This window comes from Falco naumanni, chromosome 15 (assembly GCF_017639655.2).
Source record: "Falco naumanni isolate bFalNau1 chromosome 15, bFalNau1.pat, whole genome shotgun sequence".
NCBI classification, from domain to species: Eukaryota; Metazoa; Chordata; class Aves; order Falconiformes; family Falconidae; genus Falco; species Falco naumanni.
Window position 1 is genome coordinate 7325291 of NC_054068.1, and position 27932 is coordinate 7353222.

The 27932-nt window shown below is 38.8% G+C and overlaps 1 protein-coding gene across 1 annotated transcript in view; it reads right to left on the reverse strand.

Moving 5' to 3' along the window:
* Positions 1-2568: 2568 nt before the first annotated feature.
* VAT1L (vesicle amine transport 1 like) overlaps positions 2569-27932 on the reverse strand; it is a 64095-nt gene continuing 38731 nt past the window's right edge. Inside the window, exons 8-9 of the mRNA XM_040615597.1 lie at positions 7680-7763; positions 2569-5625 (exon numbers count right to left, since the gene is read on the reverse strand). Coding sequence (XP_040471531.1) covers positions 5527-5625; positions 7680-7763 — 183 coding nt within the window. The 3' untranslated portion in view covers positions 2569-5526. The remainder of the gene's footprint in view (positions 5626-7679; positions 7764-27932) is intronic.

A 27932-nucleotide genomic window follows, 5' to 3' on the forward strand; every position in this document is an offset into this window, starting at 1 on the left:
CAACCGTGAAGACTGTTCCTTTCTAAATGAGAACTTGTTTTTTAAGATGGCAGGTGTATGAATTTTTAAGAGACAGAGCAGTCACTATAAGGGCGGTCAATGCTTGTTCCTGGCCTTTTTTTTCATCTTGCCCAAAATGCCTGTGCTTCCCATATATGAGAAGAAAGTTTCCACATGTGAAGGGTTAATCTACCTGTGTTAAATCCACTGGGAGTTTGTAAGGCAGTCTGTGTGGGGGATGAAAGCGGACAGGATCCAGTGTTTTTCAGGAGGTAAAAAATGAATTTTCCTGAAGTGCTACCACAGAACAACAATGATAGTTGAGTATTGCAGGGACTCTAGGAACCCTGCAGAGAAAGGCTGGGACCCCCGTGTCAAACCCGGTGAGAGGTGGCGGGGGGGGTAGTTCCAAGGGGGATACTGACTTCAGCGACAGCAGTGTCGGTGTCAGGCACCCCTTTACACAGTAACAAGCTGCATCTGTTGGACTTTCCCTGGCCTGGCTTTGCAGAGGCCAGGCTGGCTGGGGTAGGAAGCCATGGCGCAGCTGCCCCGCTCACCTCCCACAGCTTCACAGAGGAGAGACGGGAGCGAGACGGAGGCCTTTCCCTGAAGTGAGCCAGGTTTCCAGCAAAGTAGAGAACAGAGCACAGACCAGAAAGCCTTGGAGGCTGCCACGCAGGAGTGCAACAGTCTGGGCGGTGACTAAACCCCACATCTGTAACAAACCACCTGACAAACTCCCTTTCAAGCATGCAAATAAATAAACAGATAACATGCTGCAGATTCGACTCACTCTTGGGCAAAGACATACATGATTCATTTATTTTCATGCATTCATTCTCTAACTCTTCATCATCTACACTGTTCTCACGCCACCTACCAGTTTCTCCACAGCATGCTGGTGGTGAGGTGCCCAGTGCAGCACTGCTACCGATAGCAAAGACGAAGGCAATGTTCAGAAAACCACACCGCTTGCCCGCAGTGGTAGCTGACAGAGACAGGCCAGGTAAACATGAAAGGAACAGCTTGCTTAGGATCAGCTGAGCACAGTCAATCAGCACACAGCTCAGACTGAGGAGATAAAGCACGACATTTGCATTTGCACTCCAAGCTATTCTCTCAAAGGAGAACGTTAGGATGTTTGCCTAGATGTTACAAATTACTTGGAGAAAAGGTGTCTGGATGCAGATAGCAGTTACGGTGTTTGGATTGTTTTGGCTCTTTCTGTAGTGAAACAAAACACTAGCTCACACCAAGGGACTTAGGTGCTGCCAGGGGGAGAAACTCCTGCATGATTCTCTAGGAGCTGGAGGTTTTACGTGTGCTGTGTGCTGATCATCACAGCTATACTAGAAGAATCTTTTCTGACAGAAACCAACCAGGATTAATCACTAAGCTCACAGAAAATGAGAGGGGAAGCACAAAATGGAGGATGAGGTGAGACCTAGGGATATTCAGCATCCTAGGATGATTTTTGCATTTTATCTGGCCAGATGCCACACAAAGGCAGCCTGCTGCATCCCCACTTGCCTGGTAGCAGCATCTGTGTGTTAGATTGCGTGACAGTCGAGTATAGATGGCCCAGTGGGAAAGCTGGCAAAAGGCAGAGCTTTATTAGTAATCACTGAGACTTTGCAAAAGCCTATGACTGTTTGCTTTCAGCCTCATCCTGACCCTATGATTAGGGATGCACTGATCCATTATTTGCTTATTACGACTTCAAACCAGAGGGCAGAAATTTACTCTGCTCCTCTTCACAATCATCCAGTGTTCATATGAGCTTTTAGATTACAGAGCAGATGCAGTAACTACTGAAGTGAGATTTTTCAGGGACATTACAGGCTTTAGGACATGTCCTGCACGACTGGGATGAACCCAAGCTAACATTTCCTCTTTGTTTAGATATTAAACTGAAGTTCATTGAACCATTTCTTCTTTTCATGCAGGAAGACCTTTAAAGCCATGTATTCAAGTACAGGCTTGAGATGACCTGTAAGATTTGGTAACTGTAATCCATTCTTTGAAAGAAAAGGTGTAAGCCTCCTTGCAGCCCGCGGTTGCGACCAAGACCCAGGCAGAGTGGGATTTTAGATGTAACCATGTCCTCCTGCTTTCTGCCAGCTAATTTGCTGGTGGCTAGTTTGGATCCTATTTTAAGATTATTCCCTCAGAGTATCTTCATTTCTGAAAGGAACTGTCTCTCTGAGGATAACTAACGTGTGTCCATTCATCTCCCAGTGCAATCAGAGTGCTAAAATTCTGGAAACTAGTTTCTATCTGTATCAAAATATGCTTCCCTGAACGCTTCGTGAATGCTGCTTATATAATGTCTTGAATTTCTTAGACTGTAACATTCAACATTTTACATCTAAATTTTTAATGTTGTGTACAATAGCACATTTGGCCACTTTAACAACCTCAATGTACTCTGTAATTAAAAAAAAATATCTGTATACTCCTCAGTGACCAAAACAGAAAATAAGACTTCACATTTTCCTTTTAACCAATTCCAAGTCAGTTCCCTAATGTGATCATAATATTAGAATAAAACATGTAACCCAAGGATAATGCTATGCTCAATATTTTATTTATATTTTTATGTAAACATAATTTGCTTTGTAGGCACAATATAACAAAAGCTCTAAAGCAACAAATACAATTAAACAGTGTCTCAGTTCACTTCAATCAGGCTTAAGTTAAAGAGAAGCTTTCACAGTTCTTTTAAGGCAAATTGAGAAATAATTGGTTTCACTTGAAGAAACTATCCAATTGTCTTAAGAGCTGTTTCAACAACACTGTCAGTAGTAAGCACAAACCTTCATTTCTACTACAGTAAGACTTGGTCAGTAACAAGTCCCAGCATTGTCATTTTGTATAGCATGCCCTCTACCAAGTCACACGTGATACTACTGTTTGTGGTATTCTAAAAGGTACTTAGGGCTTGCAGGCCAAATTCTGCTAGCACAAATCCTGCTTCCAGAACACACATCTGAAAAACTGCCACTCATTTCAACAGTAACCTTCACATATGCCATATTAAAACCAGCAAAAACCTGAGTAGTTTGGTTTGCTGATGGCAATACTCATCTGTGTTGCACTTAGGTAGATCCAGAAGTATTCCTTTGTACTCACTGCAATTACCTGATATTCTGCTGATCAGAAAATGGCCCTAAAATTGGTATGAATTAGCATGAAGAGTATTTTTGCCTTGCTAACAAAACCAGAAAGAACTAGCCAACATTATTTCATTTGATTGTTGTCCCTATGGTGTCTGTGGCCATGACCAAGATCACCTATCTATTAGTTCTGAAGGGCAATTTAACTGTAGAGCCAACCATGCTGCGGTTTACAACAGAACGGATTTGCTATTCTGCTTGCCCTACTAATTTAAGGCCTTGAGAATGCCACTTTACTGCCAGCTCGAAGGTCACCAGCAATATTGCTCACTTTGGCGTCAAATCAAAATTCCTAGTTATGTTAAGGTTTGCTGCAGGACAACATCGTTACACTAACTGCAAAACAAAACTGGGCATGTTTCCTACCATTTTCAGCTTATGAGTCGTGAAAACTTAATGGTCTTTCTTAAAAGCCCAATTGGCAAGCCCAATACATGGAAAACTCACTGAACATTTATTTTTTCTGTGGAAAAAGTCCCTGTTTGGGCCTGATATGGCACTGGAAGTGTAGGCAAGTCCAGCTTGAAATGAAAATCAACTATATTGAAGTTCTGCATCAACATCTAGAGAAAACCAAAGTTCTGGTTCAACTAATATTTCAAAAGCTTTTTTGGCATTTTTCTCCAGTTACTACTTCTCATTATTTCTGAATATGTTTAACCCAAGGGAAACTCCTTCAGAATGAATATTCTGCACAATTATCTGGTATTAGAACAGCAACTTCATGAGTACAGTGTAAAGAGATGGACATTAATACTCAGGCAGCAAGATGCAACAAACAAAAACCCAAGAGAGAATCTTGTAAAACCACACATAAAAGTCATCCAGACCCACAAGTCCTTTCACACTGAGAAAAGCCCTAGAAGCCTTCCCTCTCCAGTTTTCTGTATTACTTTTTAACTTCTGTTAACAGGATACTTGGAGATTTAGGTGAACAACTAGCCATGCCTGGGGAAAATACTTTATTTTGGAAAAAATATATTAATTCAAAGATACATGGCATTATACAAGGTCTCTTGTCATTCCTTTAGCATTTCTATTGTTGGTGACTGCAGTCATTTTGAAATAACTGTTTTAACGAGACAACTGAGGAGCTGAGTAGTTGCTGCTTGAATAGTGAAAGACAAGGAAAAAGTATTTACTTTTGTCATGTTTTCATATAGTTTCCGCTAGTGGGAGGTAGATAAGACTAGCTGGTCTTTGAATGCTCAATCCTGCAAATTAAATCCTACAAACATAACTGGACATACGGAGCAGAGCTTTTGCTAGAACTACTCAACTAGATAAAGTTATCCCTGTGCATAATTTCTGATGGGATTAAGGCCTAAAATTCATTTTTAACAGGGTTAACTTCTGTAGGAGTTCAGCTCCAGCTTGATAGCTGATCAATACTTTAGCGATTCCAGAGCAGTAAACTCCACCGACAAATTCCATCCACATTCAGTTCCTTACCAATATGATTTTAAAATGAAATTTAAAATTGGTTTTGATTTTGGACACAGCTGAATCAATGTGTCCTTAGCAGAAGGTGTTGATCTGTCAATAACTGCTAATTGCTACAGGCAATTGAAGTTCTGTGTCTAAAAAGAGTGGTTCACTGACCACCTTCTTTGCCTATAACGTATGGGGTGACAGCTCAGATTAACAGGAAAGCATGACAGTTGGCACTCTGAATGATGTGTTTAATTACTGGTGCTGACTTAGGTGATTATACAATATGAATCAAAGTCTCTCAATTAATGATTTCTTGCATAATTTCAGATTCCACAATTATAAACGAGGTATTTTTGAAAATGAAGATAGGATTTGCTTATAAAATGATAAAGCAGGGCTGAGGAAAATGAAAACTCATCTTTTTTGCAACTTTTATCTGTGGTTCATAAAAGGAAATCTATTTTAACACTGAAAATGCACAAACTTAAAATCCTCCCTCCAGTTACTAGAATCTTCCAGACAGCAAGTGGGGAATTTTTTTTGTTACTGTTTCCAACTTGCAAAAAAAGCCCAACCTCCCCAAATAACTTTATGCAAAATGTTGGAATTTGCATGAGAAAGATGCCCATCTAAAATTACACAGTAAGTTAATAAGGCTTTTAAACCAAACAGAAAAATCCATGGGACTCCTACAGGGAAACTGGGTGTTACACAGGAATGTCATAATACTGCACTGGATGAGAATGGCACTGAGTTCAAAACAACAATGATCAACAGCTCATAGCTCAGCTGACTGCAGACAAATACAACACACACTGTACTACAGCATTTGTTCACTGATGCACAGAATAGATTTCCCAGTCTTGTTCCCTTCTACTTCCATCAATCTTTCTGCTTCCTCCACCTCCGGCTGTTACTGGATGAATGGCATGCGCTCTTTATTCTCATTGTCCCCTTCATGGTCTTCTTCCTCTTCTCCAGCCTCACTTGTCTCTGTGCTGTCATTGGCCATCTGTAGGATGAAAGATGAAGGACATCAGAGCACCTTTCACATCGTTTTATTTGTTCTTATTTCAGTTTGATTCATTTGATAAAGTGGCTTTAAGAATGAAAGAAGACATGGTTGCAACATGAAAATACACAGTCTGTCTGTGCAGAAATTTTGCTGACACTACACCACTTCCAGCTAAAATTGTAAGCTGTCCCCTCACAGCTGAATTACACAACTGAATGCTGCTTTGTAGGACAAATGGACTCTGATCTGTGCACTTGGAGCAAACTGGTATTAAAGCTCTCGGACAGAAAATATGACTGTGTAGGAAGTTTACAGAATGTGTGAGACCTCTGACTTACAACTCCTGTTATCTGTTCTTCCAGGAACACGTAACACTATGGTTAACACCAGATAATGGATGGGATCAGGTCCCACATGAGGCATAATGTCATGAAAACTCAGAGAGCAAATGAAACTTTACAGAGCAGTGGATATGTAGATACTGGCAGAATATACCCATGGCAGTGCAAATTTCAGAGCATACAGGAGTGGGGACAAACTCTATTTCTGTATTTTATTGAAGATGCCTGTACAGGTAGTAGGCAATTGCAGAATTTTGTAATTTAGGATAGCATTTAAGGAGCACGTGTTTTTTCACATGGGAATACTTATTAGAAACTCGGTAAAGATGTAAGACTCTCCTGTACCTCACCTTGTCTTTGGAGGCACAAGAATGCGGTTACCCAGACAGGTGGTAGCGTTTAACAGCATACATTAGTATGACTAAATTCTCTAATACGCCACCATTACCTCTCTTAGGGCACAAGAAGATTCTTGTATGAGCTTGTAACTATTTCAAAACTAAGGGAGGGACCCATTTACTCTTTAAAGAGAAAGGCAGAGACATTGTACCTTCCCTGTGTGATTACTAGCCTCTACTGGAAATAAACATCTCAACCACAACCTGATTTTAACAGAGAAAAGCAATGCTCTGAAGTTACTTATATTTTTTAATTAACACCCTTTCGTGAAAGTGTATCAAATTTGTTCTCACCTTCTAACCAATGAATATTGATACCAATATTGAACCAATTGATAGTCTATTGTGAATATAGACTATCAAGAGAACAGATAGAATAAATGAATAAATAATGTTATGGATTCTTGTTTATAGTTTTAAGATGCAATTAATCTACAAAATAACATCCAATTTCCATATGTGAGGTCCCAAACGCCTTCCTTTTCCTTGCAGTAATTTTGTATGAGATTTGAAGCCAATTTTAGAGTAAGCACAAGTAAGAGCTTAACTGTAATTCTGGGTTCTTTTCTGTTCTTTTGAAACAGAAAATGTCTCGGGTCTGAAAGAAAACATCATATATCAGTATTGATTTGAAGTCAGTTTATCTTCTTTACTACTCTCTCCTACACCATCAGTGACTGTTTAGGTGTGAGCCTCATTTTCATTAACTACTACTCTCTGTAATGATTCAGTAGCATGTTAAGTGCTCCAAATCCAGTGGATCTGAGCTCCATCAAAACCATCTTCCTTCAGGATATTTCTAGAAGGAAGTATTTAGATAGTATACTTCATATATTATTAAAAAAGCAAAAGACATTCCTACCAAAGGTATACTCTGACTTTCGTATGGGAATCAGAAAGCACTTCTGCATTTGTACACTGATGTAATATTGACTGTAGTTTTTTCTGTTCAATCCACTTATTAATACAAGGATGTTGTATTGCATGAAATGTCTATCTGTTTTCCATCACAGGGACAGAAATAAATGTGGCAGTTTTACGCTGATGTAAGAGTTGCAGACACATTTTTGGAGAGGCAGATAGCCATTTAGTACAGAAAAGTAACTGCTGGGACTCCAGGAATTACAATTATGTTTTCACTTTGGGTTAAATATATGAATTATTATTACTGGTTTTTGTTTAGGTGCTCTGGATTTAGAAGAAAACAGTGTTAAAAAGAATATTGTAAGGGACATGTCTCATGTCTCCAAAAGTCACTACCATGCTTTAACTTGTGTGACTGTACACCATGCAGGTAGCGCTTTGCACTCACCAAGGGAGTGGGTGCTTTCTCCACATCCAGAATTAGTTTTCCGATATTTCCTCGGTCATGGATTCTCTGCATGGCCTCCTTCACCTGAAAGAAAGATAAGCTATTGATAATTTTCAGACACACACTAAGAGAAGCCTGAATTCCTTCCTTCCAAAAGCGGCATTTAAGGCATGGTATGTGCAAGGTCATTTAAACAGCTGCTTGAAGCAAAACTAACGGTTAAACATTTTTAGTGAATTTCTAAGACCTGATCTTTGCATTGTGCTTGCATGGGATGTGAGTCTTAATGACAGTTTCTGAATAGCATAATACACACAAAATGTTAACACAGTACAAAAGTAATGGTTAGCTGAGGTGTAGAGAGAAATGTAGGCTCACACAGTTAATCCTTACAGGTTGTTCATTAGATTTTCTCTTTGCAGAATATTTATCAAGAAACGCTACTTTCAGTGAAAGTATGAAATGTTTTTTTAATTGACCTGTGATGTTTTTCAATTAATTTATTTTGCGTTCATATAGAGGGAATGCCCTGTTCAGGCAGTGGCTGTGATTACTGCAGTATGATGGTTCTCACTGCATAAGAAAGTATTTCTTTCCTCCTTTTTTTCCACTTTTTTTCCTCTTTTCTTTTCAATTTTACATAACTAGTGTCCTACAGATACCACTAAGACTAGACTTTCAACAGCTGGCTGCAATTAGCACATGTGAGAAAGGACCAAAAACTTCTTACTAGTGCACTGGAGAGGAGCTTATTTTGATGTATGACATCTCAGAACTCATGAGAGCTCGGTGTTGATGAATTGAAATTGTGTGCATGTTGCATGGACTGTTCAACGTGCAGCATGCAGACCGCTATTAAATCACTGAAAATTGGAAGATGTTGAGAGTTTCCTCACTGTCATGGTAGGAAACTTCAGGAACTGAAGATGTACACGTAGAGGCTGTTTCATATCCTCATCACGCTATTTTTTGCTGGCATAACAGGATATGTTGAGACAAGAAAGAGTTTTATATTAATAGGATCTGCCATATGTGACACAGTTTTATTGAATATTTTAAGAATAATAGCATAGAAGTTTGAAACAATATGCTGACTTAGGAACAGGTGAGTCCCACAGTACATTTAAAAGCCTGAATTGGGGTCCAGGTACCTAAGATAATTATTGAATATCTAATATAGGAGGAGGTATGAGATTTTTAAAATACAAAGTGAATACAGCTTTTGACTTCCAATTAAATTTAATGGATGCTGGGCACAAAATATCTTTACCACCTGTCCACCTTATTTTGAAAACTGACTGCAGTGAACTCAATATTACAACTTTAATTTTGCGACGTGCTTGCCTCAAATAGTAAATACCAGACTTAAAAAAAGTATCTGTTAGAACAAAAGAAATATTGCAGTGCAAAACACAATGACTTTCTAACTTTGGGCGTAACTGTAAATTAACCTTGGAAAACACAAGCTTATGAATCCCACTGGATAGAAGGTTGACCTCTAAATGTAGTCCACAAAATCACAATAACTGATGAAGTTACCTTACAGCATAAACAACACCTAACTATCCTGTAAGACTTGTTCTGCACTATGGACAGTATTCCTTTAAGAATATCCAACAAAGACTCTGAAGCAGCAGCAGCTGTATTATTTTTTATGACTCTTATTAGCCAAATCAAGCTTTTAGGAGTCTATAGCAGAGCATAAATAACCAATATAGATGTGACAGAATTGGAGAAATCAGGAAACACACTTGCCCGTCCATTGACATTTATTACCAGAACATCATGTGGAAAGCAGGGTATGCAACATTTATTTTAATTTGGACCATATCATATTTAGCACGGCAAATTTGAGAAAATGTGCTTTCCCTGCATTTTTCATATGCACAGTATCAAATTTAAGACTCTGGAGAAAGGTTCAGAAGTTGTTTCCAGGGCATTTCTAAGTAGCTTGCAAATGCAAACAGCAGGTTGAGGCAAAGGGAACAATAAAACTTGTAACAATAATAGTGGCTATGGAATCCAGATGGAGCTATTAAAATATATAAAATATCTGAAAAAAAGTTTGAAGAGCTGATACTTCATCTGTATATTTTAGTGTTATCTGCAACTTATTTACCCAGCTAGTCAAATTCTGTACTAGTGCAATGCCATTCAGTACACTATGTCTGTGTTAAAGAGACCCTGAGCTATTTTATAAATGAGTAATTTTTATGTTTATGGCTGCTAACAATCCATTTGTTCAACAAAGACTGCAACTACTTGTTTCCCAAGGTGTCTGAATATTTAAACATCCCCTCTTAATCCTACAGAGGGCAGAAAGCATTAAATAACCTTTGCTATGCAAGTATGGTTAAAGTTTAAGTTGTTCTATGCAAACTATATAAAAGCACTTACTTTAACTGTAAAGATTTAAGCGCTGCATATAGCCTGCCTTTTGCGGAGCGTGGTACGGAGCTTCATCGTAAGTCTGTGCCTGAGTGCACATTACCAACGAAGATAGTGAACCGCGCTGCACTTCGTTAAAATCAGACGCAGTCTTACTTAACTGGTAGTCCAGTGAGGCATGTGGAAATCCTGGAATTTAATGCAGGTTTTCTGAAGTGGTTGAAGTTTGATTCACAATAAATATCCCTTTTCCAGGAGGAAGGATCAAAAGGGTGTCCCTCTTTTAACAGAATTGCATCCCTCAATTCCTTTTCACCAATTACTCTATATTGTCTGCTATTTGCGTTTGCCAGCTCAAACCCAAGTTTTTCTTTATATGGACACATCAGTTGAATTTCTTCTTGTGCAGTACCATCAGCAGAGGGTTCTTGGATTGGAAATAGTGCAAAGGAGTGTTTACTAATATAAAAAGTTTCCAGTGGAATAAAGGACACAAATTCTGTTGCCCTTTGTTTGCTTTCAGTATAGCTCAGTCCTTAGAGGGTCTGTGTCTGAACTAATGCTAACTACAGGTTTTAGCCTTGAGAGCCCCAAAATGGATGCAGTACGTACCACAGAGCTCTGCACTGGGATCGGGACTATTTATATGCATTAGTGGACAATTAGAAAATGCTTCCACTTTCCATGTTATTTATGTAAGGAAAGTTGGCAAACCAGTTACTGAAAAACAACAGACCCAGAATGCTGCAGAGCCACGCACTGCCCAGTGGATCCAACACAGGCACTCTTAGGCAGCAGTAGAGGAAAATTATTAATAGCAAAGGAGAAATAAAAGGAATCCTAAGTTTGCCTTCTCCCTCAAGCACATTTGCATTAATTCATATTGTAGTCTGATGTGCTGTTTTTAAGGATACTCTAGAGTAGAATCATCTTCCTCTATCTATTCAGTCTAGTGGAAAATGATAGCAAATGCAGGCAAAAGACCTTTTTAACTCAGTTTGAAACAATTTGCATTTGCTTTAGGGAATATGTTTTTATAATTGGAGAAACAATTTTGAACAATGATATTTTTCCCATCCCTTTCAGCTCTACAAACAATACAGTCATGGCTAGGTTATCACATATCCTCATTCAGGTGTTTTTCAGCAGTGACAGTGAATCTGGAAATGACCTATCCAATAATGAGATCATCTGTAAAACAACAACAACAAAGCAAGGTCTAGAAAGACAAAACCAAAGGACCTCAAGGTCCTTTACAAGTCATGCTTACTATGCCCTGTGAGAAACACTCACATTCTCATTTTCCACCATAACTCCCCAAGTGCTGCAGACTTGGAGCCATCTACGAGCTCCTTCCTCATACCACTCTGCCGGACCCAAGCAGAGACGCAAGGAATGTAACATGTACAGTGTGTAAACAGGAATGCACAGAATCACTGCACTGCGTTAGCATTATAGGCAAAATTTAGCAGCTTTAAGATTTCTTAGAAAATTTTAATCTATTAACACACGCTTGCACAGTTACAAAGGTGTTACACTACCAATGCTACCAACACAATTCTTCAAAGAAGCCTGGACACAAACACAGGATAAAAAAACCCACAAGGCTGGCAAAGCCCGTTCAAGTATATTTTCCTGAGGGGATGTTATGGTCAGGATCTTGGAGCTTCTCTTGAATCAGAGCCATTTCGGTCCATCTGTATTCTGTATCATATCGAGAACAGTGACAATTACTGTCAACAGACCTTGGTAGGGGAGTAAGAACAGAAATGCCTTCGTGTTACTGGTCAGAGAATATTCTAAAAGAGGTTTCACGCCAGTTGTGTTCTCTGGAATTATAAAGTTTGACAGCTGTACTAAATCTGCTCCAACAACGCCCTAGTGCCTCTCTTGGAGTACTCCTCAAAAATATCCAGAACTTTGAATATAGTGCCCTCTTTAAAATTTCTTATTCTGCTTCAAATAGGCTCATCTTCTCCAGCCTCAAATCTTTTCAAAATCAAGCTGAGCCACTTATCTTAACCAACAACGGTAATTTTCAGAATAGTTTAATACTTTCACCTCCTACCAGACTAGATTTTCTGCCTTCAGAAACAAGCTGTAATAACAAGGCCTCCCTCTAACCATTTTCGTACAGGTGAAGTATTGCAATAAGTTAGTATTTTTAAAAGTCTACATACAAGCTAAACAGACAAGCAAAGAAAAAGCAAGCTGACCAGGCACACTGGGTTCTAGATTCACGGGACAGCTATCTGCCTTGTCTTTCTACTTTCAAAGTAGAAAGCCTGAGCTCTACAGGCTTTCAAAGGCAACGCAAGTAATGATACACAGTAAAGAATAGGATTTTGGAAATTCTAATGATGGATGTCTGGAATTCCATGTGAGTCTTACAGATTTTTAAAACCTGAATTGAGAAAGCTCAATACTTGTTCTCCTCAATGAGAACTTCGATATAACTGGCTGTGCCAATAGGTGTTTGCAAATTTAGAAATGGTGCCATGGTCAGGGTAATGGCATCCAACATTCTGCTCAACCTCCCTTTACTGATCAAGAAGTTAAAATTATTGAATATTATAATCCTGTCCAGTTCATACAAAAGCAACATAAAGAAAACAACAGGAAAAACCTCAGCACATCTCAGGACAATGCTTCAACTCTATGTACTTTGGGGCATTCTGTTTGTCTGGTTTGGGTGAGCGTTTATTTCCGTGTTTTGTCATGGGGAAAAGATTAGTCTGTCTTTTACTTTGTGGGTTTTTTTAACGATACCTTTCCAATAGAGTAGGTTGTTAAAATGACTGTGTTACTGATTATATTGGATTGGGGGAATTTGATGTAATTTTACAAGGACTAATCATGTACCTTGAAATTACTGATACTTAGGTCTTGATGCTACCTATTGCCAAAATAAGCCAAAAATTAAGCAATTTTTAAAGTTTGTCTGTGAAATCTTAAAATGGTATTTTTTTGTAAACAATGAAGTTGTCACTGCAGCAAAGAGAATGTTTTCAACTAGGCTGTAGCTCTCAGAGATGCCTATATAGTCTCAGTTGATCAAAACAGCTAATCTAATAGTATCACATTAGCCCTAGATATCATTAAAGATAAATAGCATGGTATTATAAATACAAAAGATTTCCTGTTCCTTGTAGCAATGGGACACTGAATTGATATAGTATCTCTAAAAGAAAGGCAGATTTCCGTATTTCCTTAGCTAATAACCCATGGCAGACTATGATTTGCAAAGTTCTTATTTCACTAAAAGCGAAAGAGAATACCCTGCAGTAACAGCCATAAATTATTTTCCTCTACAAAATACAACACCAGTGTATGCACTGGGAACATGGTGTGATTTTATTGTAGTGATTCTGTCATTAGCAAGCTGATAGCTTTTCTAATTTAAAGTAAGTACAAGCTTGCATAAAAAAACCTGATAAAAACAAGAATTATTTTGGTTTCTTACTAGCATTTCTAAAATGGTAAAGTACTAATAACAGCAGAATACTAATAGTAAAGTACTAATACTGCAACTAAGAAACCAGCTTCTAGAAACTGCGTTATGTCCACAAACGACTTACGTAAGTTTAATGAAGCTCTCTGTCAGCACTCCTGATTTGCAATACATTTCTATGTGAGAAATACATGTTCAAAAAGCGTAAAATTAAGCACGTAACCGATCAGACAGGAAAAAAAGATCTTCAAACTGAAATTAAAAATAGCAGCCACAATACATTTTTTTTACTCGAATAGTTTCTTCAAATCTAAAATAATGAAAACCAACATGTATTTCAAACAGAGCAAGTAACATAATATGCTATCAGACTATGACATCACATTTGGATATCGGCAGCTAGCTTCTGATTACACAGGTTTTCCATAGCTTTTGATGGGACTGTGTAACCCCAGTCCATTTTAAACTGACTAAAAGACTTTCTTCCCTGAAATGCATCTTGTACACCCATTGTACACACACTAGTTTTTTTCCTATGTTCTCCCTGGATTTTTCTTCTTTGTTTTTAGCACTATGTTTTTCACAGGTAAAATTAGTAACTGGAACAGATTTCTTGTCTGGCTTTTCATCTCGAGTCATTCATTTCAGGTCTCCACCTCTACTGTCCTGGTAGTCGTGGCATTGATCCTTCAATTTCCTGAAGCCTGCAACTGAAGTGAGACGAAGTGAGGAGTGCCGTCCCTTACAGAAGCTATCTTATGATTTAACCCTGGATCCACATTACAGAATAAGCTTGAAAACTCTACTGAGACCACGATCACTTTGGAAAGTTCCTGAATACAGACGTTTTCCTGAATGTAAGTCTCACCCTTTATAAATAATATATGCCTGAAACAAATAATTATACTCCAACTTTGTATTGCTACTGTCAAACCTCCAGTTATTTACCCATTTTACTGAAACTAATTTGTTGGCTGTTCTGCATTCGAAATCAAGAGCCAACAGTAGCCTCTACTGAGATATTCGTAAATGCTTGCTGACGTTCAGTTGTCTATAGAACTTCATTTTGTTATCAGAATACAGCAAAGCAGCCTACTGCTTTATAAATACAAGGCAAAGTTAAATGGAAAATATATTACTAATTATCTGTTGCACCATTTCACAGTGTGAAAGACAAATGGAGCCTGCCTAAGAAATGGATGCTATTTTCAAGCCTTTAGATATTATTTTAAACATAATGATCCATTTCTTTATTTGGCTCGTTTAAAGAACCAATCTCAGGAGTAAAATAAGAGAGACTGCGAAGTTGGAACATTAAACTGCTCACTACGCCAATATAACACATCGGGGGTTTTAGGCCCATCTTAGTAATAGGGATGTTTAGTAGAGAGAAACAATGAAGGCAACATGCCATGGAAAAACTTCCTAGTGGAAATGTCAAAACATAACACTTTCATCATCCTATATGAAGCTGTTCAGCTCAGAAATATAATGAATTTCATAATTTATTTTTTCAATTTTTTCAATATTTAATTATTCATAATTCATAATTAAGTAAAGTTATTCATTTACTTCAAAGAAGGAAAAAAAAAAGAGAAGGAATTAAAAGACACTGTTGCAACAGGGGAGTGGGTATTCTTCTAATTCCATGAGGTTGAATGCAATTTGCTGCATAAACTGGCATCTACAGATGACAGTGTCATTTTTGCAATGACTTTCTCTACCCCTCACTCTCAGCTAAGGCAGGCTTATTGGATGGTGGCAGAGGACGGTGTACTTTCTCTTCTTGGGCACCTCCGGTGACAGTGGGTTTCCCTGAGGTATATGAAAGGATTTCTGCTTACAAGAAAGGCACCCTTCATTCCTCTTTTTGGTAAATTAGGCCATAGTACAAAAGGCTAAAGAATCTTATGCCAAGGTTACAAATGTAATCCAAGCCAGAAGTGAAATTAGTTCAATTATCTCGGTATAATCTGTCAAACTCACCAATCATTCTAATGCTGTATCATTACATGTTGTCAAAAAGATGATCAGCATCCAAATAAAGGGAACATCCCTCGCCTCCAGATGAGCACAGTGGAACACAGCATTAATTTAGTTTATGATCTACAACAATAATTTTCCCTCTCATTAGTTCCACACCTTTAGGTTAAAAATTACTGTTTATTTTTACACATCGTCTCAAAGAAAACTTTTGTCCTCTGTTTTCACACTGAAAATGTCCAAGCCTTCCAGCAGGTGAAGAAGCCATGTTCCCCTCTAGCCATGAAATAATCCCCTCATCCACTGTAACCTGTGCTGCAAAGATCACCCCAAAAATCTTACTTTTCCAGCTATGTCCCTTCCCTCTTTAATCCCTCCCTGATTCTTCAGATGAAAAGCGAAGACGTAATTGGCAACATTTAGTCTCTGCATCTGCCCATCAGCCCGTCTTTTCTGCCCACATCACCTCCTAAGAGCACTTTCACCCACTATTATTTTAAGCACTCACACGATTTTTCCTGTGCTGCACTTACACATAAAAAAGTCTCTAACAAAGACAACCCCAAAGCTGGCGCTTTATGATTCTTTATGGCAATCCCCAAAATGCCAATGACGTCACTACACCCCTCAAATCCTTCCTAAGTCTCGTTTGGTGTGTATATGGGAGGCTGAAAACAGCTGATTATTTGAGAAGTAGCTGCCACAGTCATGCGATAGCTACCCCGTGCTCCCTCACCTCCTGGCTCGTACCACCTGATGCTCTTGGGCAGTTTTTGAAGCAGGGACGGTGTCTTCTTAGGGGTGCGTATATCTGTCAACAGAACCCCCACCCAATCATAGCCAAGCCTACTAATTAGAGCTGTAGCACACTGAAACAGTAACAGCACCTTTTAACCACCTGTCATTGTACAACCGATTTCATAGACAAGTAAAAGAGGTGGAACAAAGCACTTTGCAACAGGAAAAAAACAGCTTTATCCTGAGGCTGATGTACTTCTGTTATTCAAAGAATATGGGTAGAAAGGAGAAAGCATCCATTTAGCCTGCTTAACCATCAGAAACAGAATCATGTCTTTTCTCAAAAGTTTTGTTTGTTTGTTTGTTTCAACTGTATTGTCAATGCAAGAGCTTTCAAATTTAGAAGAGAAAGAAACAGCAGTAAGGTACAGGCCAAATACAAGAAATACAGAAACTAGCGAAGAGGTTTAGATAATTGTCTGAACCTACAGGCATATGCCAGAACTTAAAAGTTACAAGCCCTGGTTCAGAAATAGGTTGGAAAAGACCAAGAAACATTAGATTGTTTCACAGGATCTTTCTAACACTCGATATGGTCTTTGGTTGGGTATTGTGCAGAACAGGTCCAAAAATCTACTTCCTAGTGCTACTGTGAGGTTCAGTAGATGCTGGAAAGGAAAGCACACAGCATGACAGCTACTTTTTGAGAAGAATTTGAAATATTCTGTGTATATGGCCAAATTTCACTCCCTGTTCCACTGATGCAACTTCTCTGACATCACTGGCTTGCACGTGAATGAGAAGAGCAGGTATTGAAAGAGGATAAAAGTCTCAGTATTCCTTTGTCAACTAGTAGTGTTCAATAGGCTTCAATTACTTGAACACACATTCTGTAAATCAGTATTATCCTTCAAACATTGTTTTCATGCAGGTCAGTACTTTCCTGGCAGAGCATGAACTTTCCATTAGGAGAACTCGGTATTCTCCTTACAAAAGCCAAGTGAGCTTCCTCCTATTACCCTCGCCCTCATCCTCTATATGCTGCGAAAAAAATAAAGAGAAGTTTAGCTTCTGCATTACTTCCATGCAGGGGCTCTCTGAGAGAGAGAAAAGCTGTCTGCAAGAGCATTCCTTACCAATTAATTCCTCTCTTGCTCACTGTCGTATGTCTGAGAAGCCTGCAACTGCATCATGTCTGCAAAATCACACGGCCAGGATCTCCATGGTGATAGTGTCATGCGGTATGCAAACATCAGCTGGCTAGTCAAGGTTACTTTGGCAACCCAAGTGTCACAGGTAATGATCCAAATCTTGTTCAGATTAATGGAAGAATCCCGTGAATTAAAAACGTGCCCATTTTTCATTCTAGGGCTGGTTCTGTTCTGTTGCTGTTCTTAACAGACGCTATTTTAATAAGCCCAGAGCTATCTCCACTAGAATTACAAACGCTAATATCAATAATACTTATTTAAGCATCATTTGTATGCAGTAATGAAGAAAAAGATGCATACTGCAGTCTATTCTAGCTGAGACTCCACGTAGGCAAAGCTTTAATATTACAGCTTTCGTTAGTGCTTTAAGGCAACATGATTTTTATTTCAGACTCGCTCCTGTGGTCTACTACAAAGCAACATTGTCTTTAACATAACTCGTAAGCTGCGCTGTATTTGCAGACACTCTTCTCTGACCAGGAGAAGAGTTTTCTTTCACGTCATTGGCATATACGGCTTTTAAAACTGAACGCAGCCCTCTCTACAAAGGGAAATCATGCAGCCTGTCTACATGGCTGTAGCTTTGTTCTATGGAAGGGAGGAAACTCCAGAAACCAAGGATAACAGTTTCTAAACTTGCTGGCAGCTCTGAGGGAAGTGCACCGGTGTACTACTCCACGTAGATTTCTGGCAGGGCATTAGGGTGCCGAAGTACAGAGCGAAAGGAAATCTCCCTTTCAGGCTACATTTGCCACAGCCCTCTTAACACAGCTCAGGCTAAGAGAAGGGACAGAACACGGGCTCCCTGGACACCCTGTGACAGAGGCAGGGACCAGGCACTCGGCTCCTCTCCACTGGTGACTGTGTCCTTCTACTCTTGGTGACATCTCTCAAAATATAGTCCTATTTTTTTGCTGGCATCTTTGCTCCTCCTCACTAAACTTGCAATGTCTCTGTCAGGTTTATGCAATGTGATGTACTGGAATAATATTTAATTGGAAAACATGCTGACCTTTTTTTAAGGCTTTTTATTTTTTTTAATGAGTTTGCAATACTTTCCTTTCCCAGGCTAAGTCTTCTGCACAAGCTTTTGTAGAAAAGCTGTTTGCCTGGGGGTGATTACTGACAATCACCCTGCCATAGACACAGTTACCTGGACAAAACCATCCTTTTGCTGGTAGGGATTATTTCCCCAGGAGAAATGGAATAACCTGTATTGACCACAAGACACTTCCATGGGAATGATCTGCATTTGTGATAGGAATATTTTCCTTGCACTGTGCAGCAGAATAACTAGCAGAAAAGTGCTTCTTGTATTTAATTGATCTAACTGCTGTGACAAAATACTCCAATTGCGTGTCTGCGTGGCACCTGGGTATATGGGAGGCTGGCAAACCTGCCATCTGCAATTGCCCTCGACTATCCTCACTTTCCCAGGCTGATTCTCCTCTCTTCCCTACACCAGTAATTCTAAAGAGACCTCTCAAATTCTCTTCGTTCTCCTGAAGGCTGAGGGTATGCAGCCCCTCGCAGAACAGATGAAAGCGAAGCATAATATTACAGCATTTTGAATAGGCTCTGTTCTTGCCCATGGTGAATATAGCCAGCTCTTAACATGCAGAAATCAAGCACTGAGCAAAAATGTGCATGGGGAAAACACGGATACAATCAAAATCAGCCACTAAAGTGTTAAATAGTATTGTTAGCAATGATTTTTAGAATATTTTAGACACAGGAATAGGAAACTAACTTGGGTCGTGGAGTCTGTTTCCTTGCTGTGAATCTAACACATCATGTCATCCTGCTAGTATACATCTAAAATCAAAAACTATGTTATCCAACTCACTTGTTTATGCTCTGTTACACACCAATGGTTTCGCCTGCAAAGGTGCAAATGGAAAGGACTTTTTAAATCCCTTTCATTCCTCCATTGCCATTCACAGCTGCGAACAGCAGCTCTGGCCTCTATTTCCTTCTGCTGCCTGTCAGCAAGGAGAGACCTTTTCTCTGGAATACCTTTTAGCCTCTCTGTATGTTGCCATGGTAGCAAGACTTAAAACCAGACCCAAGATGAGAAAAATGTCAAAGGAATAAAAACTGACGCTACAGGCAAATCCTGGCTCTGAGTCCTCCCTCGGCTACTGAAGATATCTATTAAGTTATACATCTTTTAGATGGAGAGCTACAGCCGCAGAACGGTGCTGTTTTCACTCTTTCCTTATTCATATAAGCTCCTGCTGACGTCAATGAGTATTTGTTTTGCCTCAGTAAAATTCAAGGAAAAAGATTTAAAGCCTTATAATTACAGAATAACCGAGCCAAATCTTGCCAGCTTTTTACTTACAGAGTCAACAGGGATAAAGCAGAAGAAAAGGCAGAACCAACATCAAATTAAATATTTAGAAGTACCAAACATCAGTGCCTAGCTTATCAATTTGGTGGGACCTTTCCTACATGGTAAAAGAAGAAAAGGCATTGAAATTCATCAACAGAGAATTCCAGCAAGTTAGGACAGCACAGGGGTGTTCAGCACTTTGGCAGCTAAACACTAGTGTTTTGGTTGCATGGGGAACGCTATAGAAAGAACACCTCTGTAAGACTGTGTGGTATTATCTTAGAAAACACCTGCACAGAGTGAGAAGGAAAGCTATTTTTGATTTAAACTGGCACAGCACAACTTTTCTCAATATCACTTGTTATTAACATAAGGTTGAAGAAAAAGGGAGGCTTTTTTTCTGCATTAATACATGAAATAATCACCTTATTACTTTCAAAGTTAAGGGCTGTTTCTGAAAGGTAGAGATCGGTGAAGAAATCCCTGAAACACACTCAAGCAGAAAAGCCACATCTTGTGAATCAGGATGAAGCTTTAACGGATCGTGCTGGAATTTCTTTTAGAGCAGCAACAAAGCCAGAACCCAAATTGTCTGCAGCAGTCTGTCCAGTTGATAGCACAATACAATCGTATGGACTCTACACTGAGATTAACCAGTCTGAAGACTGGCACAGTGCTGTGTGGAAGGGATAAAGAACTGTTGTGACAAAGTTTAGAAGTTTCTCAAATCACTGATGAAAGGGGGATCCCTCCTACATCACAATTCTGGTTGCTACTGTACGCCTGTGAGCCAACAAATCCCAGATGCCATCTGAGTCTCTGGGATGGCTGGTAGAAATTACGATAGCATGGTCCCAATTTATACTAGGAAGATGGCTTTAAGCACATCAAACCCACAAGCAGAGGAGCTCAGAACTGTCACCTTTATGGTACTCTCCTCCATTCTGAGCAATAACGCATCTTACAGAAAGCTGCAGCCAACTGTACACGCAGGGATGCCCCAGACACTCCTGAACCTTGGTATTTAAAAGCGTAGTGGTTCAGATACCACTCTAGGGAGTCTGGTTTGATCCACAGCAGCAGCTCTCACAATGGGGAAAATTCCTTTGGCTGCAAAGGAGTTTTGGCAGTCGCGGGCAAAAGAAACAAGCCCTCAGTATTTGGTTAAGATGCAGCAGTCTCCTGCCTAAATTGAATTCATATATCATGTTCAGTTTGGTGTATTCCATCACAATCTGTTGTAACAATTTATGGCAGGAAATAAAGTTTATTCATCACTAGGCAATAAAAAAAAAAAAAAAAAGACATTTTATCTTGTTATTGACTATCAAAGCTCCATGACATCAGCCTTTAAACTCTTGCCTCAGCAACACTGCCCTGTGATCTCTCTGAAAAAAATGTCTGGAGAACAACTGCACCAACCCACAAATATGTTTCATTTGTTCTCTTTCACACCAGCATGTTCTAATAGTTAAGAGTGTCATCAAACTCACCCCCTCCTCCACCCCTAGAACATGCAGACTTAACTGCAAGCATAACTGCTCTGTGTGGTGGTGTATTGTTGTCTTTCCAGCTATAATGCCTGGGCTGTAAAGGTGGATGTTGTTGACCTCCCCTCCACAGCCTTGCAGCAGCAATCCTGTCTGGTTACTTCTCTGTGGGAATCTGGCAAACAGAGATCCCTCTTCACACACAAGTGAAAGATCAGCCAGCCTTTCTGGAACTATATTGTTTCACAGCCATACGAGAACTCCAAGTCTGAAATACTTCCAGAACCACAGCTTTTCACACAGACTGTCTAGACACTTGCAGGACACTATTTAAAGACAGAAGATTTTTTTTTTTCTTTGACACAGTATTCTGAATTGTCTCTGAGCTAACAAGCTTCGAGGTCTTCCAAGTCAACCCAAGTCTTCTGCCTCTGGGCAAAGGGGCACAACCAGTGCCACTTGGGGGTGGGGGGAACCCAACACACCAGCCTGCAAAATATTAGGCGATTCTTGAACAAGCATTTGTCAAGAATCAATGCCAATTCTACCATGTTTTTGTATACACATGCAATTACACCAGAATATAATGAAATACCAAAGACTGGGCTCTTTTCTGCAGGGACTCTGCTTCATCCGAGCAACACTGGGGATTACGGGGCCCTGACTGCCCAGGTTTCCAGGCACGGCAGACTTCACAGTAATGGCAGTGTTAAACCTTCACAGTGACAGCACTTGAGGGTATTATTTGTGGATTTAACACAGCTTCACTGTACGGCTGTGTGCAAAGCATCTGAATTACATGCCTTGGTTTCTTTGTCTTTTAAGACAACACACAATACTTAGATATTCCAGAGGAATACTGCAGTGTGCTAGTGCCTCAGTCAGGTGGCCCTTTAAACCATACCACAGCTTTAGTGTACAAGCTGTTACAATTTTTTAGTGTTCAGAGCCAAATAACATAAGAGAAGTATTCTAGAAAGCTCAAAGTGCCTTTTCTATACGCTGTTTCTTTTATTGTCTCTAACCAACAGTCCCTGTCATGTTAGAAGCTGGATGTTGATGCAGATGAAACCCTGTTCTGACCTCATACGACTGTTAATATGCTTCAAATGCAATCAAATTAGGGATAATGCAACCTGAGCTCACCCAGGTAAACTGGAGTTTGAGGCATGAATAAAGATGGACATTTAACTCCTATGTGTTATTAGTACTAGTTACTCTGCCTCATTAAAGGATGCAGACCTACACACACCATTTGGGTTTGTGTGCGTACAGAAGAAATAATTTGTGCTATCTCTTTTTTGCTACTATGGTAAAAAAACTAGAGGTTTGGGGGAGGGAATTTTTATTTTTTTTTTACAGTTTTATGTTTAGACCAAAAGCCCTTCCAAATACCTTCTGGAATACAACAAAATCAAAAACCTGCATGTGTTTACTTCCTTGCTCTTTCCCAAGCTTTTATCAGTAACTGTTCATTCAAATTTCTGTTTATTGGCAACAAAACATCTGTGTTTTAAATAAAGGAGACATTTCTTTGTGTGTACCTCACTAGAGAGGATTTGCTTTGTTTTAGGAAGCTGCAAAAGTACAGAAGACTTTCCAAAAGGAAGGTCCCTTTTTATCTCATATTACCTGACCAGCACTCCATGCTGATGGCCTATATTACTCCCAGCTCATTTGTCTTACAGTCTTGTTCCAGTTCTCTAATCCACCAGCACCACCATTCCATAACTGGATCTTCACAAAAACCTCATTTCTACAATCTTGCTATTCCAGACCTCTCTATAGCTTACCAGCACCACCATTTTTTTTGGTATTTCTCACCAACACTTTCAAACTTACAGCACAACCTGCATGACAGCCGTCTGTGTCCTTTTTCTGTCCTTTAACCTTCCCTGTTGTGGCCTCTCTTCTCTGCCTTGCAGTAGTAGGGGCCGCTGACTGTGCCTTGCTTGCTTCTACTTGAACCCTGTAATAAGATTCGGCTTCATGAAAACCTGCGCTTCTTCCCCTACCTTTCCCAAATGGCAGATGACTTTTTTGGAAGTCAGGCACAAAACCTGTGACCAACATGACTTCTGCCACTGTAACTTTTCATCATATTTTCTAAACAATTAAAGTGAGATTCTTCCTTGAGCTCTACTCCGAGATTTTTATTTCACAATATGGGATCTTAAAATCAGTAACTAAAAATCAGAAATTCCTGTCCTAGTTTTCATTACTACTATTGAGAAGAAATTGTGCTCTATTCCAGAACCACTATTCCAAACCACGGGAACCAAACTTACTGGTTACAAAATACAGTAAACATTCAGTCTCCCAGAAGGTAAAGACATGGTGATTAAAAAGCCTTGACACTGTAATTTCCAAAGTCTAAGAAGCTTCATATACAAATCCACCTACTAGGATCAGATTACAAGAGCACATAATACATTGTGTCTTTGAAAAAATATCCATGTTCTTTTGTAACAATGGATTCTCTCCAATAAAAGTCATCCCTAATCAGTAAACCAATTATGTAAATTCCTGAAACTCACCAAGGTAAATCCCAGAGGCCTCTAAAGATCCAAACGAGAAAATATTTCTCCTTTGATTTCTTGTATAACTTTTTTTGTTTCAGAAAGTAGTACCATGAGGATTGCAAATCTAATTATTCATAACTCATCATACGCTTTGATTATTCAAAAAGCTGTCAGACTCTACCATTGGGTGCCACTCCAAAACTTCACTAAAATTACACTTAAATAAAACCAAAACCCACTGATATATTAAATTTTAATACAGTTGTAATGTTAGAGAGTGTGATTCATGATTATCCTCAGTAGCTACATCAGTTTACCATAAGATTGAACTAATTAATCTAGGTAAGATGAAAGGTATTTGAATTTATCTTGTTCACTAGCTGGCAGTTTTACAATATATTTTGCAGTCCTATTTGCTTTACTACTTAGTATTTCTCCCGGCACTGCTAAAAAATGTCTCATTCTAAGCCTATATTAAAGATCTTAACTTTGCCTAAGTACTGCGCCAATGTGATTGCTACAAAAATTGATTCAGTTTACAACACGTTTAATGCTCATGTGTGGCTTAACATTCAGCTTAGCATTACACTGCATTGACTGAAATCAAATTGCTATGTAATTGGTAGCAGGGAGCCAAAGCAGAAGCGTTCATGTGATAGAACGTCACTGATTCAGCCGAGGCAGCTTCTAATCGAATTCAATTACACTTGCAAAACAAACAACATGTACACTAGCTACAATAATTCAAGAAAATAGGTGAGAACTTTTATTTTGCTAGCTCCAGGCGAATGTAGGCTTAACTGTAGGAACTCTTAGAATTACACTGGATGTTTTCTGTAAACTGAAGGAAAAGATACAGCATTGCGTTAATGCCCTTTTTCCTCAGGAAGGTTTAAGATCTTTAAGATATTTTACCCAGGATATAACCATACCATATAATAAAATAAAAACCCTCAGGTTCTTCTCAAAGCTGCATTTGCTGATGGTAGGGAATTCACTTTTACACAACCTTTATTCTACTAAACTGAACGCTTTTTAACAAAGATTTGAAGCAGTCCGTGACGTGTGAGGCTTTATTTCTTACAGATACAGCCTACATTTTCAAACGGGCGCAATTTAATGCCACATTCAAGGCCTGAACTTTGATATTCAAACTAGCATACTCAGTAAAATCAAAACAGTGGAAAATCAGTTCTCAGTTGAAGATCTTAAATTACATTGCTTCCTTTTAGAATTGCTTCCTTTATGGCAGTGACTGTAACATACAGATTTGCCCTACAAAGTAACTTAGTGTTTGGTCACTCACAGCAGACTAAAATATACAGGGAACTTCAGTACTGACAATATATCTGCTTTGCTGCCTTGCTGTTAATTTGTATCATTACCTGTAATGAGCAATAGTATCATTACTAAACTGCAATAACACATAAAACCTCTAAATTATCACATTAAATTTGGATTATATTATGCTAAGAGATGTCTTTATGCCCAAGAGTAATTTTGCTTTTAAAACTCATCTGTGTTTAAAACTATTGAAAAGAATATATGAGCCATTTTCATTAGGTGAGAATATTTACCTTGATTAATGATTGTTATGCGCTAAAATGAAGAGGTTTTTTGGATAAAATCATTGCATTTTCTTCAGGATAAAATTATGTAAACCAGAAAAGTAAACTTGCTTCCAACTAAAGTTCCTCACTATATTTAGAAAAGGAGAATTTAATCATAGCATGCATTAATGTTGTAATGTGTTAAAAGGTCTTAAACCTTTAAGGCTTTAAAAGCCACGTGACAGGGAATTTTAGATTATTTGAAAAAAATTCCAAATCAGAACAGCCTGATGATCAGGTGGCATCAAAACAGAATTTTACATGGTACGTGCCCCCTCTGCTATGAAGTGCCCCTGATCAACTTCCACAAGCCTTTGGAGAAACTACAAGAGTCTTGTGGTGAACCCCAAGAGTGGGCTTAAAGCACAACTGCGATATTCATTTTCCTGATATCTAGAAAGTAATGAATTAGTCCATGTTGTAATGATCCAGTCATGAATCTTAAGGTATGTAAGGTAGGACTCAAACACCGGAATGCATTGACTCATGAAGTTTAACAGTCAACTGTCCTTCCTAATTACAATCAATGCCAGCAATGGATCATCTGGTTAATATGTAGATTACCTACATAAAACCACAAAATGATCTTATCTACAAGTCTTGTAGATAAGACAGTAGTATGTGCTTTTTGGGGGAGATATTGGCAAAATTGTATCGAATACAACACAAAAATTGTGTCTTCTTTGCAATAAAGAGAATCTAGTAAACTAATTAGACTATTAGTATGAAAATAAAATAAAAATTATGATGATGAATTTTGTGCTACTGCTCATGAGAGTACCAAACAATTCCACCAGTCTGCCAAAACCAGTCATCAACATCATTAGTTGCTGAGAGACAAACTTGGTTTTGCTGATGAAAGTAATAATTTACTTTTTCTTTGGCTATTGTTCCATAGATATGCTGATAAGCAGATCCCAGGAGAACTAGAATGTTCACTTTAGAAAGGCATTTTTAAAACCAAAAAGGCCCAATTAATTTAATTTACCAGAGTTCTGCATCTACTAACAACTAAACATCCTTCTACTATAGGTAAAAGCTTACATCAACATTATCTTTTCCTAGGCCAAGCATGCAAAATCCCCCAAGAGCAGAAAAATGTGAGCTCGAATATACAGCTGAAATGCTGAAGGCTTAGTATCTACTGATGTTTCTCACTACAGTAATTCTGCAGTCTCTGAAAGCATCTCATTCCCTTCTGCCTTATTAACCTTTCTGCTCAACTGTCAGTCACAGGAGAAGGCCACACAGACCAATGCTGCCAACTCTGCATCATTTTTTCTAAAACGGACCTACGACATTTAAATGTCAGGAGATATTTCCCTTGTTCTCTCCCACTCCCTTTTGATTCTTTTCAGTGACTCCTTTAAGATGGTGTTCTAGGCATTAATTGATTAATGAAGTATTAGACTCACAGATTGTAGTCAGAAAAAAACACAAAACAACTAGTCTGATTTTTTTGCACATTAGAGGCCAAAATTCATCCAAAATCATCAAGGATCTCTGTCTGAAAATGGGAGGGCTTCAAAGGCAGGAGGAATCTCAATTATTTGTATTCTGTGTTGTGCCAGACAGAAGGGTGACATCTCAGCTCTCTCAAAGTTGCCAAGTAGACTTCACTATTTCTACCCTCAGTTTTTAAAAAATCCTTAGCACCTGGAAAATAGGTCTTTTAAAATTTTAACTGAGACCAAAAAATGTTTCTGAAAGAACCACTAGGAATTGTTAACACACACCTCTGATTTCTCCTTCCTGATACCCTGGGAGGAAAGCTGAATTTCTCACATTAGCAGTCCCTGCCAGTTGAACTTGAACAACCCAGAGCTTTCTTTCTGAACCAGTCAACTAATTAACAAAGAAGCGTGAGTGGAATTTTTTGACACAGAGGAAAATGCTAGGTTCCATTCGCAGGCTCTGCAGCTTTAACTACACACACTAACAGCGCATAGCACAGGAATGAAATAGCATCTGAATGCGTCTTTGAAAACCTAGTTTCTGATATTTTCCCTTTACTACCTACTATGTATCCAGTGTTTTTCATTTATGGTATCCAAGAGTTCTGCTCTGAGTGACAGAAAACAGTCACTGTTAACCAAATCTTAAGAATTCCTTTATGGTACTACCTGTTAGTGGTACTACCGAGTCTGTGGAACAGGAGATAAAGTACGCATGCTGTTACAATCCATTCAAAATTATTTCTGCTGATAGATGTAACGTGTTGGCATATATTTAATCAACCCGCATGCAAGACTGGGGGAAGACAGGCAGATGTTCCATTGCATTATTAGGTAGAAATAAAAATGAATGGAATGAAGCACATTTGAATCAAGGGTATAAAAACACATAGCTTTTGTTCTCTCATACTTCACAGAGTCTAGAAATTGTTTTTGAACAGCAAAATGACTCCATGAAACCCTGTTTTCCTGACTCTTGAGAACAGCTTAAATTCTATGACACAAACAGCAAAAATTAAGTGTAAAAGAAGTATGTTAGAGCCAACCATTCAAAATAAACATAGAAGAAAT